This window comes from Myripristis murdjan, chromosome 13 (genome assembly GCF_902150065.1).
Source record: "Myripristis murdjan chromosome 13, fMyrMur1.1, whole genome shotgun sequence".
Classification (NCBI taxonomy): Eukaryota; Metazoa; Chordata; class Actinopteri; order Holocentriformes; family Holocentridae; genus Myripristis; species Myripristis murdjan.
The window spans coordinates 36502965-36517077 of NC_043992.1; the positions used below are offsets into that span (position 1 = coordinate 36502965).

Genomic DNA, 14113 nt, shown 5'->3' on the forward strand with positions numbered 1-14113 from the left:
CAAAGACCCAATACACTGATAAATGTCTGCATCGTAGACTAATGAGGCAAGCTGCATGGGTGTTGGAGAGAAATTAAATATTTTAACTGAATAAAAAGGGCATGTTTAACTTCACCTTACCTCTTTTACATCTTTAAATATCATTGCAAACTCCTCGTTGATTGACAGGCTTCTTCTCTCAATGTCACCTCGAAGATTCCTCCTGGTGCGCAAACTGTTCTCGGTGAAAAACACCGACAGCGCCTTCAAAGCCTCCAGCATCTCCTGCAAGAACAGCAGGCGGCAATATCACGTTAATCGATGCTGTCATGAGTCAGAAGTCAGTTTATTTATGTAGCACATTTAAATACAAGGGAGCGTCGCCCAAAGTGCTGCACAATGTCAGACAGATAAAAATATTACACAAAAAAAGAGACAAGTTAAAAAACAAATTAGCACATTAAAATGAAAACAAGTTGCACACAAATAAGAGTGAAGACTTTGGAGCAAAATAGAACAAGTTAAAAAACAAATTTAGGCCTTAGAAGCAGATTAATAAAAGTCAGTAATATCAAATACAATAACAAAATACAAATTGTATCAAAGCAAGGAAAAAAAAAAAAAACAGCGAGAACAGGTATGTTTGCAATAACTCCTGTCCATGTTTGCACTTGTACATATATTTTTTCTTTCTTTTTATTCTATATATATTTATATTTATATTTATATTTATATTCCTTTCTTTATTTTTCTTGACTATTTGCTCTTTTTACTTTACACTTTGAGTGGGAGTTGTTATTGTAACAAAAAGTAATTTCCCCCTGGGGATCAATAAAGTATTCTGATTCTGATGTTTTTAATTGAAACTTGAAAACTGGGAGGGAATTCAAATTTGTGGCAAAAATATGAACCCTTCCTTAATAATGTGCCCTTGTCTTGTCCCCAGTGTGTAACATTAATGCTGTTTTATCACTGCAGAAAGAAACTGTGGAAGGGGAAGTATGCTTAATTAATAAATGACCATCTGACACGTGTTTGAGCCTAACAACACTCCTGGAGGGTTTTCCACAAACCAAGATTAGACAGATAACTGAGGAAAATACTGAGCTATATCCTGGATATTGAGATTTGTAAAGCATTTGTAAAGCACAGGCTGAATGTTAGCTTGAGGATAATGATGCAGTCAGCCCTAATGACAGGCGCTGATAATAGAAGAAAAAATTAGCAGATATTCAGTGACATCCCTTCTTAAAACTCACTTTTACCGTTTGGCCTTTTCTTAGTTGCTGGTTCTGTCTTTTATGGTCTTTTACTATTTTATGGGGACCCCTTCTGGTTTTATTGTAATTTCATTTAGTTTTATCCTCACTTCTATTTTATTTTATTTTATTTTTTTAATTTTATTGTATTTTATTATTTTTACGTTGTTATTTTATTTTATTTTATTGTGAAGCACTTTGTAACTGTGTGTTTTTGAAAAGTGCTATACAAATAAAGTTATTATTATTATTTCTTAAAGCTTTCTGGCTAAGTTGCTGATCCTGTTTTCGTGGAATATTTTTTTTTTTTTTTAGCAACTAGTTAGCAACCTAGCTTCCTTTTGGTGAGCTGACATGACTTCATTTAGCATTACGCTTAGCCTCATGTTAGCATTTGTGCATTTTCACCGCAGTCAGCGAGGAGAAAGTACAGAAAAGGAAAGGTTTGTGTCAATAAATCAGCAGGAAAGAGCTCCGTTCAGTCTCCAACACGGTTTTGACAGCTACAGGCTAACTAGCCGTGCTAACAGTTAGCCGCTGTTAGCCGGCTAGCAGCCGAGACGTCACCTTGTCATTGTCGAGCCTCGTCTCCAGGATTTTGTTGAGCTTCCGTGACAGCGGGTTATTAGACTGAGAAGGCGCGTTTGCATTCTGGATGACAGCGGGGCTATCGGTGGATATTTCTATTTTATTATCAGCCATTGTAAACAAACACCTCCACGTCAACTTTCAGGAAAATGTTTGGTCCGGCCGGAATAAACGTCCGTGCGGATCCGTGAGAAGTGAGAGAGGGGGATGCAAAGGTTCCGCGTCAGGGTTATTTTACTTCCCTCTGCTAACGTTGCAGCGTTGATGGTACTTTGGTCCAATGATGATGATGATGATGATGATTAGATCAAACTTAGTATTAAATAAGCAGAGTTGCTGTCACTCATAACCTCCTACAGCCAACAACAAGCCACAAGAGAGCACTGAGAAATCACAGCGCTGAATAACAGATTTTACTGTGCCTCAGCAGAGAGTGGGGTTATAGCTCATACACCTCGCAAGGGGAGAGGGACTTCACACGCACAATAGACTCATTTGTTACCAGTCTTATCTGAGATTGGGTCGGTATCTCTGTCAGATTAACTTCTGCTGCGTGGCATTAAGTTTATCAGAGGACCCCGGGGTATAACTGGAAAGATATGAGACTATAATTTAAAGCGATTCCAAAATTAAAGCATGCCGAGGTTGACTAAAATGCATGGATGGGATTACTTAGAATATTTTCCTCCTTAGTTTTCTCCATCAGGCGGTGGCGTACAGGGGATCATGTGTTAGGTGGTGGTGGTGGTGGTGGTGGTGTGTGTGTGTGTGTCTGTGTTTGTCTGCAGCCTAAATTTTTTGTGCACACTTATGATTGGTGAAGAACCTCTCATGGCTGTGTTGATTCTTTGGTTAAATAGCTTTAATGACGTGTAAAACATTCATAGCTGTTTCATACATCTGTGGACTGATTAGTTTAATCTTATTGGGCCTTCAGGCTCAGGTGGGAACATCAGGCTGAATGAACCTTTCAGGTCCTTGAAAATCAGTCCGTGGGAGTAAAAGGACCAGTTAACTTGGGAGGAAAATTGCCTTAGAAGTAGAGTGGTATTAGTAGTAATTTTGAATTTTAATGTCTTAATTCGGCTCTTTTTGAAAGAGGAGATCTGTCAAAAGCCATATGACTTCTGGTAATGGGTTGGGTTCCAGATCGCTGGTATCATCGTGTGTGATAAAGTAAAACATTCACAGAGAGAACAAGATAGAAAACCTTGAGAGACTTTGGGAGTTATATGACATATCTTCTGCACTGTACTGCATTATATTTGAATAATACAGTAATTTAATTTGTAATTATGTAATGTAAAAAGTGTTTGACAACACAACTGGCTGCCGAGTCTCTCCCAAGTTTTGCTCAGCACATAGGGTAGCTTCTTCTAGTTATATTGTATTACACACAATACATAAACTGGAGAGAGAGAGTGAGAGAGAGAGAGAGAGAGAGAGAGAGAGAGAGAGAGAGAGAGAGAGAGAGAGAGGGAGGGGTGCTGCCTTCAAGTGCTGTTGGAAATATCCCAATAACTAGCACTTCATCCCAATTGCATGTTTCTATTTTCACTCAGCATTCAAGTCTTTGCAGTCATGCATTTGCGTGTACGCTTATGCTTTGTCCTCGTAGTGTTGAAGACACAACAACTACAAATAGTTTTTAGTCTGGAGTTTAATATATACTGCTACATAAAGACACAAAAATCTGTTGTGCAGCCAGCCAGGCATTACAGGCAGTGTTATATACTGCTTGTTTTTTTTTTTTGTTTGTTTGTTTTTTTTCAATCTGTTAAAATCTCTTTCTGAAAATGTATTTATTCTTAATAATGATTACAAATTGGGAGCGGTAATTTGTTATGCTGTTCTTTCGATTGCTTTTCTTTCTTAGGCCTCTCAGGCTGACCAAGTGACGCTGATGTCCAGAGTTCATGTGATCCTTTGGTTTGATATCAAAATAATAATAATAAAAAAATCTAAATCAAGCTTTCACTTCTCCTCTCAGCTGGTTCAGTGCAAGTTCATGTCAGCTGAGAAGATTACTGCGTTTGACTAAAACAGTTCAGGCATGGGTATTTTTATGGTTTTCAACTGCAATCCAATAATCAGAGGGGTTGATAACCAAAGTAATACGTAATTATTTTGGATTGGTAATTCTAGCAATTCATAACTACTGTTATAGAGACTAAAACAGAAGTTGGTATACTACACCTTAGTGCAGGGCTCCCATGCATGGGTCATGGAAATCCTGGAAAGTGATGGAAAGTCATGGAATTTCATGGAATTTGTCAGCCTAAATTTAAGAAAATCACTTGTCACTTGTTATTATAGCATGTTACTTTATTTATTTATTTATTTATTTATTTTATTTTCTATTACCTATCCAGCTGCTGCTGAACCCCGAGTACCCTATTTCGTTTCTATGTATATGGAAATGACAATAAAGCTCTCTTGACTTGATTTGAATTGACTTATTTACCAAATGTAATAATTATTTTCCTCGAGTTCACGTTACAGTATGTTGACCACACTGAGAATAATACATTGGATGCATATGATTTTTCTTTCAAGCAGAATAAAAGAGAACAATAAACTTTAATATCACCTCTGAGTCTCTCTGAATACTATTCACATAAAGCTAGAATTACAGTCCGGAACAAGTAATTAACTGCAGTGTAATGCATCAATAATAGTCATAATGGTAACGGCCTCTCCCTTCTTTTGCATATAAAAGTGCTGCACCGTCCATGTTATTATTTACAACCCAAAAAAAAAAAAAAAAAAAAAAAAAAAAAAACACTGCACACAAAACATCAAAACCCCTGAATGCGTTAAAAGTCGTGTTGCAGACGTGCAGCAGAACATTACGAGGCGTCCGTGAAGGCAGCAGGAGAGCAGGGGGAATGATAGTAGAGTCGTGAGTCCAGCCCCTGGGTGGGGATTTGTGTGATTGATGGTCACCTCCCAAGAGTGGTCCACAGACTCGGCCCCCCCTGCAATCTCGCTCACACACTTCTGTCCGAGCAGGAATGTCGGGACGGGAGCGCAGTCCGACCGGAGAGACACGTTTCCGCGGCCGCTGGAGAAAATAATTCACCTCCTCCTCGGTGAAGTGGAACTGATTGTGAGGGGATTCTGCAGTCACTGTACAGTTGTGTTTTTGGATCTCTGTGTGTTTTCTTGCTGTCGATTGTTTTTCCCCCTGCCTGGAAAAAAAAAAAGTTTGCTTGGAGACCCACACAGCTGGCTCCGCAAATGGAAATAACCTCCGAGGATTTATCGAGCGCACCTTATTTCTGAGGTCTCCTTCCAGCATGTAAGCGCCGCTTTGCCGTGTTTCTTTGCCTTGTGTTTCATTATCCTCATTCCAACAGTGAGAGCTCCGCAATAACACAGCGTGCTCCTCCAGGTCACCCCTAATGAAAAATCACCATGATATTCCCCGTAATACTCCTATAGGGACTTACGGTGTGTTTCTGCTAGTGAGTTTGCAAAGGGTTTTTTTTTTTTTAGTCACACTTAATGATGTTTTTCTGTCTTATGCTGTCACTACAACAGTCCTGCAAAATGTTGTATGTTGTTTGCAGTTGTGCTTGGATTTTTTTTTTTTTTTCATAGGTAGTATCCTGCTAACACTTAACTGCAGGATTGCTCTTTTTTTTTTTTTTTTTTTTGCAAGGGAGGTCGTTTCATGCAGAGTGGGCTGGACTGCTTTGAAAATAAAACTCCAGCTCAGTTCCTCCAATCAGCTGTTTTAGGCTACAATAACAAGTTGTCATATGTGTGTCATTATTTCAAACTGCTTTAAAGATGATGGATGTGGTGGGTTTAAGTCTCTTAAAGTATTTTTTTTTTCCCCTGCATATCAGTGTGGTTGGGAAGTATTAAAGAAATGAGAAGGCTGGGACCCATAAAAAAAAAAAAAATCACATTTACTTACTAATTTATAGCCTACTCAGCTTCACAGCAAACTCAAATCAATGTGCTAGTGTTATGAAATGAATGCTGACTCAAATCTATTTCTTTTTGATTGTGTTAAATATCTACTGCAGCCTATTGATTAGGACTTAATTGGACTCTTGTATGTGATTCTGTTGCAGAGTTGTATAAATGCAGTATTTATAATGACTGGTTTTTAGGCTCACATGTCATATGAAGCAATGGTTTTTCACGTCACTCCACTGTTCTGCCAACTTGTTCCCATAGATGATTTATTCTGCCTGTGCTCAGTGTGGACGTCTCTCTTCCCCCTGACAGGGACCCGGAGTCACTGAGCAGGTGAAGACCGGCGGTGTTAAATGCCCACGACAAGGCTTCCCACAACGCAGCGAGTACTCATATAACTGCTGTTAGTCCGGTGACTGTGTGAAGCGTTTGCAGACTGTTTACCATGGCGTCTAGTCTGACATGTGCAGGTGTTATCTGGGCCCTGCTGTCCCTGCTGTGCGCCGCTGCCTCCTGTGTCGGCTTCTTCATGCCCTACTGGCTGCTGGGGACGCAGATGGACAAGCCCGTGTCCTTTGGCACATTCCGCCGCTGCTCTTACCCGGTGCGGGACGAGGAGAGGCAGGCCACGGTGATGCTGGAGCAGTGCGGGCGCTACGCCACCTTCCAGGGCATCCCCAGTCTGGAGTGGAGGATCTGCACGGTGGTGACGGGCGTCGGGTGCGGCCTCCTCCTCCTGGTGGCGCTCACGGGCCTCATGGGCTGCTGCATCTCTGACCTCATCTCCCGCACCATTGGTCGCGTGGCCGGGGGCATCCAGTTTGTCGGGGGTGAGTCTGAGCTCATTTTGTGGCCTTGTGTACTTTTTATCCTGCCATCCACCCTCACACGCTGTTCACACCGCGAGGCGTTAGAGCTCGCTCTGCTCGGGCCACTGGTGGGCGGGTCAAAGGAGCTCCGATTGCATCTGTGTTGTGGGCATGAGCGACCGGCTTGAACAGTCAAAACACGTATTTTCCACTGCTTCGCTGCTGCCTTTCATAACGTTACATCAGTTTGATAGTGGAACCTAACTAGCTAGCGAGCTTTACCATGTTGCACCAATCGTAAACAAGCAGAAAAAAAAACTCAATAAAACTCGCCTCGGATCTCAATTCTCCAAGCGACGTGCTTTTTCTGCAGCCGTGCAAATAAAAGCTGTTGAGATGTGGGGAATGGCTGCAGTCAACTTTGTGTCTGTGTTGCATCGGCCAGGCAGACCGGTCCTCCATGAGACAAAAGTAAAGGGAAACAAATCTGATTGGCTGTTCACGGCTGATGACTGCGAAAAGTTCGGCCGCGGACGACAAGCTTGTTGATCATCTAAACATCAGATGCCACTCCCCTTTAAAAAAAAAAAAAATGGAGCACTTCCACTTTAAGAAATTTTGGCTTCAGTTCACATAGTGTAAATACAGAGGAGGAAATGTATTATGACAAAAAAAAAAAAAAAACCCTTAGATTAGTGGTTCAATTGATCAGTATCTTCCTATAGATCAAACTGAACAACACCCTCCTCGCTCGCTCTCCTGCCTGCACACTTTTTCTCATGTAAATTAGCATCTTTTGTTTCAGTCGTGCCGATGAAGAGCGGAAAAATGGAGTTGCAATTAGTGTGTCAGTTTGATTTGCAGCTGAGAGTGCGTCCTCGTCGAGGGTGAAATGAAACCTGCACCCCCCCCCCCCCCTCCACCACCCGCTCGCCTCGGTGCACATTTGTCTTTTGGCTGCGTCTCCGGAGCCACGTCCTGCAAAAACAGAGCCGTGTCAACACTGCAGCCCCGGCCCTGGAAGCGCCCGTGTGTTTGTTTGTTTGTTTGTTTACAGTAAGTGGACACAGCATCCGCACCACGCCGGTTGTGTTTATGCGTGCTGTTGGTTTTGCACATGTGTTCTCCTGGGGATGTGAGGTCTGAGGGAAGGCTTCCATGGAAGCTGCGCGTTTTTTTCTGCCCCAGTTTAAGAAGCTGCGGTGTTCCAGGCCCTCTCATTAACTCAAGACGTTTGCTCACATACTGTGGTTCACCGCTCTGCTATTTACAATCCCCATCGCTTTAGTTTGGCTTTGGGAAGTGAAGTGACAGAAAAGCAGGTTGCTGGCAGATTCGACAGAGCTGCTGGGTTTTTCAGAGGGATAAGCCTACCGAGGACCACCACAACGCACGACGTCCTAGTTTTAAAAGGCTTAACTACTTAAGAACATGTGTATTAATGATGCATAATATGGCGGATGATTAAGGTAACGGCTGGTGGGTTTATCCGGAAATGTGTGCTTTTATGCAGCGAGAGTTACTTTTCGGCTCAAAGTAGCACATAGACTCAGCATTACAGCAAGTTGCTATTTTTGGTCACAGGATTAAAAAATCCCCGTCTGTCTTTCTTTTCCTGTGTCTTTCTTTCCCACACATGCACGACTCCACACTCACACGAATTCAGAGGGAGAGAGAGGGGGGAGCAAAGAAAAGGGGTGGGGGCAATCCACGGGGCACGCCTCAGATCTTTGTAACTTGAACTTTGTTGATGCAAAGGGCAGAGTTGTCCTAGGCGGATGCAGAAGGGCTAATTGGACGCGACACAGTCGGGCGACTCAGTGGGCCGCTCCCTGTATTGTTGCCCATCACTTGCTAAGCGAGAAGAGAGTCGAAATGTTTAGACAGGCAGGGGAAGTTTGAGACACACACAAAAAAAAAAAAAAAAAAAAAAGTACCCAGTGATGGAAAGATTTCAGCAGCCGCAAGCTCCCTGTCACATTTACTTTTCATTAACCAAGACCCATACTGAGATATAAAGATCCACAGGAGGAAAAGCCAAAATGTATGCTGAGAGATATGATCAAATCTCAGCGATTAGCGGGAACGAGGAGAGCAAGTAAATGAGGCGTGCGGTCGGTTGCAGCAATGCATGTGAATGTGCTCGATGCAAAGGAGCCCCGTGGTTCATCATCTGATGCCACTGTCTTTCTCTCCTTTTGTGTTTCCTCTGCTCCTATTGTTGTCTGCTAATGAAGAGTGTCTTCCCAGAGAGGCCAGGGCCCCTGGGCTCGCACCAGGAGAAGAGCCACCTTGTGTCTCCCTGTCATTTATCTCAGCCCCGCAAAGTGGACAAGGATGAAAGGGATTTGAAGTCATCACCGAAAGAGCGGCGACAGTATTATTACGCTAATAATAACTATTATTGTTGCTGTTTTCTTCTTGTAGTGCTGTTTTGAACGAGTTGGGTCAGGGTTGATGAGCGCCCACGTGGCCTAGGCCCAGACCGAAGGGTGGTAGGACAGCAGCCACTAATTCGAAAGTACCGTTGAACACGACACGGTGAGAAAATGAGACTTGAGGTCCGCTCTTTTAATGACATTTGCAAAACTGAAAGGTGAGCGATGAGATGGGAAGAGATGAGGGAATAAATACCAGAAGCCAGAAACACTCAGCAGAAAAGAGTCGCACGCCCTGGCTGACGAGCTCCAGGCAGCGAGCGAAGCCAAAATCGGCCTGTGCACGTTAAAGATAATGCAACACGGTGGTGCACATATTAAATGATGTGGACAGTTGGATTAGGTCATGAGGGATCTCAATAGAGTGGTGAAGTCCCGCCCCTTCCGGTGGACCCCCATGGGACCTTTCGGAGCGAAAAAAATGAATGGTGTTCAATGGACAGAAAATAATTATTTTCTGGTCCCCCCGTCGTTATGCCATGGATTACACAAATGTTGTTTATAGGCTTAAATAACAAATTTTCATGTCAAGAGTTTGACCGTTTATTGCTCCATTGTTCAGTTAAATGCTGTTGAGAAAACACAATTAGAAAGACTTCATGCTGTGTCGCGTATGTGACGTCACGTCATCGCCGTTTCCTTCCATCCAGATTCAAGTCAAGATGCCGGTGTGTTTTGTTCCCGATTGTCCGCGTCTCCGAGGGCCGACGGAGCGCCGGGCCGGGCGGGAGGGCGAGCGGACCCCGCCGTCGGGCAGAAAAACTCAGAACCTCAAAAAATGGCCATGTCTGTTGTAGGCTTCCAGTGCGGGTGGTGACGTATATCATTCGCACCGAGAGCAGCGAAGAGTTGTAGCTCACAAAGCGGGCTCACACAAAACCTAACATTATTAATATTCTTCGCGCTAAATTGTAGTCTTCTTTGCGTGAAAAATTATCTTTAAATATCAAAAACAACATATGTGAAATCCATGGCACAATTCAAACGGGACCAGAAAATAATTTTTATCTACCCATTGGATCGCATTCATAATTTTTTGCTTTTGAGGACCCATGTACCGGAAGTGGGTGGGCGGGACTTCACCCACTCTATATCCTCCTGCCTCACCGTGACACACTAACATGAACCGTGACTGTTTTTTTCCACCTGTTTGTTTGTGCTAATATTGGAGTTTGAGAAGGAAGAGGAGCTCGTAGCACCCAGTGTGTGTGCACTCAGTGTGTGCACGCATGTGTGTGTGTGTGTGTGTGTGTGTATACTCATTTGTGCCAAAAAAGAAAAAACAAGAGCTAGACGCCAAATTTGGAGGAGCAGTGGGGTGGGGATACGCAGACAGCATGGGTTGCCTGTAAGGCAGAGAGTTGGAGCTCGACTGTAAAGCTGAGGCAAACTAGCTGGAATTTGCATTGTTTGGTATTCATAGTGTGTGTGTGTGTGTGTGTGTGCATGTGTGTGCGTGTGTGTGTCGTATTGTCAAGGGAATGCCATTCCCATAGCCGAAAACACTAATTTTCCACCTCCTCTGCTTGGTGTCCTTGTGAGCTCTCACTGGCCGTTGCTGCTCACCCTCCTGAAAACCCGTCCGCACATACATCACCCGTGACGCGAGCGCTGCAGCTTCTCAGCTGGAAAAAAAGTTAGAGATGAGTCTAAAAATCTGCGGATGTCTGAAAGCCCCCGGTCAGACCGCTCTCCGCCTGATCCGATCAAACCTAACAAGCTGCAGTGACGGCCACGTGCGCCGAGTTGGCTCCGACACGAGGATTTTGTCTCAGATCTCCAAAACGAGTCCGGGACGGCTTAATTGAGTCTAAAGTCATGTAGCGTGCGCCCGGCTTTAATCGGTAAATTGGCACTAAAGCTGAGAAGGACAAATTAAAATCAAATTTAAAAGTGACAGGACAACAGTGAGGTGATGTTGAAGCAAGAGTAATACGGTCTCTTTTTTTTTTTTACACCTATTAAAAGCCTTGGTTAATAAAGGAACAGCAAGAATTGTAATTGCCTCAACAATAACAAGACAAATGATGAGGGATGAAGGATTCTCGATCACCAACAAGCGAACAACTTATATATATTTGAAGAGAGATAATACACTGCAAAAATGCAAAATCTTACCAAGATTATTTGTCTTATTTCAAGTCAAAAATGTCTTATTTCTAGTCAAAATATCTCATTACACTTAAAATAAGACATGATCACCTCAGAAGTAACTTGTTTTTAGACAATTTTCACTTGTTTCAAGTGAAAATTCCCTTGAAACAAGTGAAAATTTGCTTGTTTCATTGGCAAAATTTGCCAGTGGAAAAAGTGAAAATTCACTTGAAATAAGTGAAAATTAGCTAGAAAGAAGAAACAAATTTTGCCAATGAAACAAGCAAATTTTCACTTGTTTCAAGCAAATTTTCACTTGAAAGAGAGAATTGTCTATAAACAAGTTACTTCTGAGGTGATCATGTCTTATTTTAAGTGTAATGAGATATTTTGACTAGAAATAAGACAGTTTGACTTGAAATAAGGCAAATAATCTTGGTAGGATTTTGAGTTTTTGCAGTGTAGTTGTGCAGAATCAAAATCAACACGTTGGTGCGGCCAGATAACACTCCACCATTTGTTCAGGATAATAGTTTTGTGACGTCCGCTTAATTGGAAGAGTAGAGTCAATCTTTACCCCCCTCCCCCGGTGACAGCGAGCCAGTTTGTGAGGCAATCAATCAAACAGAGATGACACTTGGTGCGGAGTAAAATCCAAAAACAAAGGTCTCCGAGGAGCGCGAGTCAATTTGAGATGCGGTGTACCAAAACACGGCGAAAAATCTCGGGGAAAATGATGTTTTGATTTATGAACGACGTCGGCTCGATTGAAATGATTTTAAACTCGTGACGTCAAATGACAGTTTTGAAATATGCCGTGACAAGGGGGAAAGGGTCTGCGATGTGTTTCCTGAGGAGGTGTCGAACTACCGTGTCACTGAAACTGAAACTATGAGGGGGAAATAATCCCTGACGAATACGACTGCCGTATCCGTGCTCGGCCTTTTAAGAGATTTTGTCAGGACGGCTTGCAGGGTACAGGCAGAGCACTTTTATATGAGGCGCACTCTCCTCCAGGACCTCTGCTGTTCCAGAGGAGGCGTGGAGCTGTGAGATATACTTTCCCCAAAGGGACACAAACAAAAAAAAAGTTTGAAATAGCTCGACGCAGCAGAATAACTCGGCAATAACAGGTTGCGGTCAGCAGTGGAGTCTAATTTTGTCAGCTGTTGTTGTGAGCGGTAACAAGAAGTCTTTACACCCTTCGGGGGGGGAAAATTCGATACCATAACTGTGGAGGAAGGCTGCAAACATGTATTATTTATTAGGGACATTTAATGTCTATTACATTAAATATGACCCTGGAGTTTTGACAGCTCTTTGATGAAATGAGATCTGAAAAATGTGGGTTTTTGCATTAATTTCTGCTTACTGATGCCTCCCTGTGAGGTCTCTGAGAATGCCGTAACAAACTGGAAATTTATTGGCTGTGCGTTAATCGGCAGCTTTTTCTTTCTTTTTTTTTTTTTTACACTCTTTATTTCGCTTTGGAAAGGCAGAGTGAGCGCCCTGATCAAAGCCTTTAAAAGTGACTTTTTATTTCTTCAAAGGAGAAACACAGTCACAAGTCACCAAACGAGGAGAGCTCAATAGAAGTGTCACACCAAGAATATCGATAATGGCTGTCATCGAGGCTTCTGATTCCCCCTTTTCCATTAAAAACGTTCCACCGCCGATGTTCCTGGATCGCGCTTTTGGAAAAGGGTTCTGGCAAAGTGAGCACCCTAAACTAGGGCTGGGCAATGTATCGATATTATATTCATATTCATGATATAGGCCTAGATATGGTCAGGGATTTTGGACACATTATGCAGACGAATACAGTGGTCCCTCGTTTATCGCGGGGTTTACGTTCTAAAAATAACCCGCAATAGGCGAAATCCGCGAAGTAGTCAGCTTTATTTTTTACAATTATTCTAGATGTTTTAAGGCTGTAAACCCCTCACGACACACTTTATACACTTTTCTCAGACAGGCATTAACATTTTCTCACTTTTCTCTCTCGTTTAAACTCTCAACGTTCAAACCTTCGTAGAAAAATAAGTCCAGTATTATAGAACGAACGCATTCTGTACTGTACAGGAGACACGGCACGGAGGAGATTGATTGACAATGGTCTACAGTCCCTTAGCCAATCAGGACGCAGAACACAATGCGCTGTAAAAAAAAAAAAAAAGCATGCAGAATTGCACTAAAAAAAATGCGCGAAACTGCGAGGCCGCGAAAGGTGAACCGCGTTATAGCGAGGGACAGCTGTAGTGCTTATGCGGTAAAATGTGCATTATAGCCGGTAACAAATGATGATTTTGTTCACTTGATGTATTTGGTAATCACGTCGATAGGCCTGGTAAATGCAAATTAGATGGTGTCGTCTAGCAACTTTTAGCAGCTTTTGGGACAGTCAGTAGCGACTTTACTTTCACAAGATGCAGACAAACAGGATGCAAACAAACAGGGGTCAGAGTTCCTGCTTCCTCAAGAGAGTTCCCGTGTCTCTGGGACGGTTCCCTCAGCGGGAAACGGGTATAAATAGTTTTATGAAATTAAATTAATCTGGTTTCTCCAAACTAAACAACACGTTTGCGGTGGAAACGAAGCGGCGCCTTGGCTTTGAGCTCAGCAGTGTAAAATGTCACATAATTGTTTGTGTTGCCTTCTGGTAAAAAAAACAAAACTTTAATTTCCTTCTTTGGTATACTCTCTCTTCACTAGCATCGCCACCGTCCATTTCACTTTCATTGTTCGTTTACTGACGCTCCCTCCGTTGTGGAATGTGAGTAAATGCATGGTATGAAGCCACAGCGAGTACACACACATTTAAAATGTGGTGACGTGTTCAACCGGGATTCTATTCGGAGAGAGTTTGCTTTTGTTTTCGGCGTACCACCGTCTTAAGTCACTCTATTGTTCCCACAGAGGTCACCTACAGTCCAACCGTACGCCGCGGAGTGAAATACGCTCGCGGTCATGTGTTGTTTGGGCCAGACGAAATGAGACGCGCCTCTTCCATGCGTAC

At 42.8% G+C, this 14113-nt stretch overlaps 2 protein-coding genes across 3 annotated transcripts in view; one reads left to right on the forward strand and one right to left on the reverse strand.

Moving 5' to 3' along the window:
• Window positions 1–1940, reverse strand: part of cog6 (component of oligomeric golgi complex 6) — a 31450-nt gene extending 29510 nt beyond the window's left edge. Inside the window, exons 1-2 of the mRNA XM_030067667.1 lie at window positions 1806–1940; window positions 121–264 (exon numbers count right to left, since the gene is read on the reverse strand). Coding sequence (XP_029923527.1) covers window positions 121–264; window positions 1806–1940 — 279 coding nt within the window. The remainder of the gene's footprint in view (window positions 1–120; window positions 265–1805) is intronic.
• Window positions 1941–4799: 2859 nt separating this feature from the next.
• The window catches only part of LOC115369613 (LHFPL tetraspan subfamily member 6 protein), a 55669-nt gene continuing 46355 nt past the window's right edge, over window positions 4800–14113 (forward strand). Inside the window, exons 1-2 of one of the 2 annotated variants that reach the window (XM_030066241.1) lie at window positions 4800–5127; window positions 6018–6586. In XM_030066241.1, coding sequence (XP_029922101.1) covers window positions 6202–6586 — 385 coding nt within the window. In that variant the 5' untranslated portion in view covers window positions 4800–5127; window positions 6018–6201. The remainder of the gene's footprint in view (window positions 5128–6017; window positions 6587–14113) is intronic. The other variant, XM_030066240.1, reaches the window with a different exon arrangement.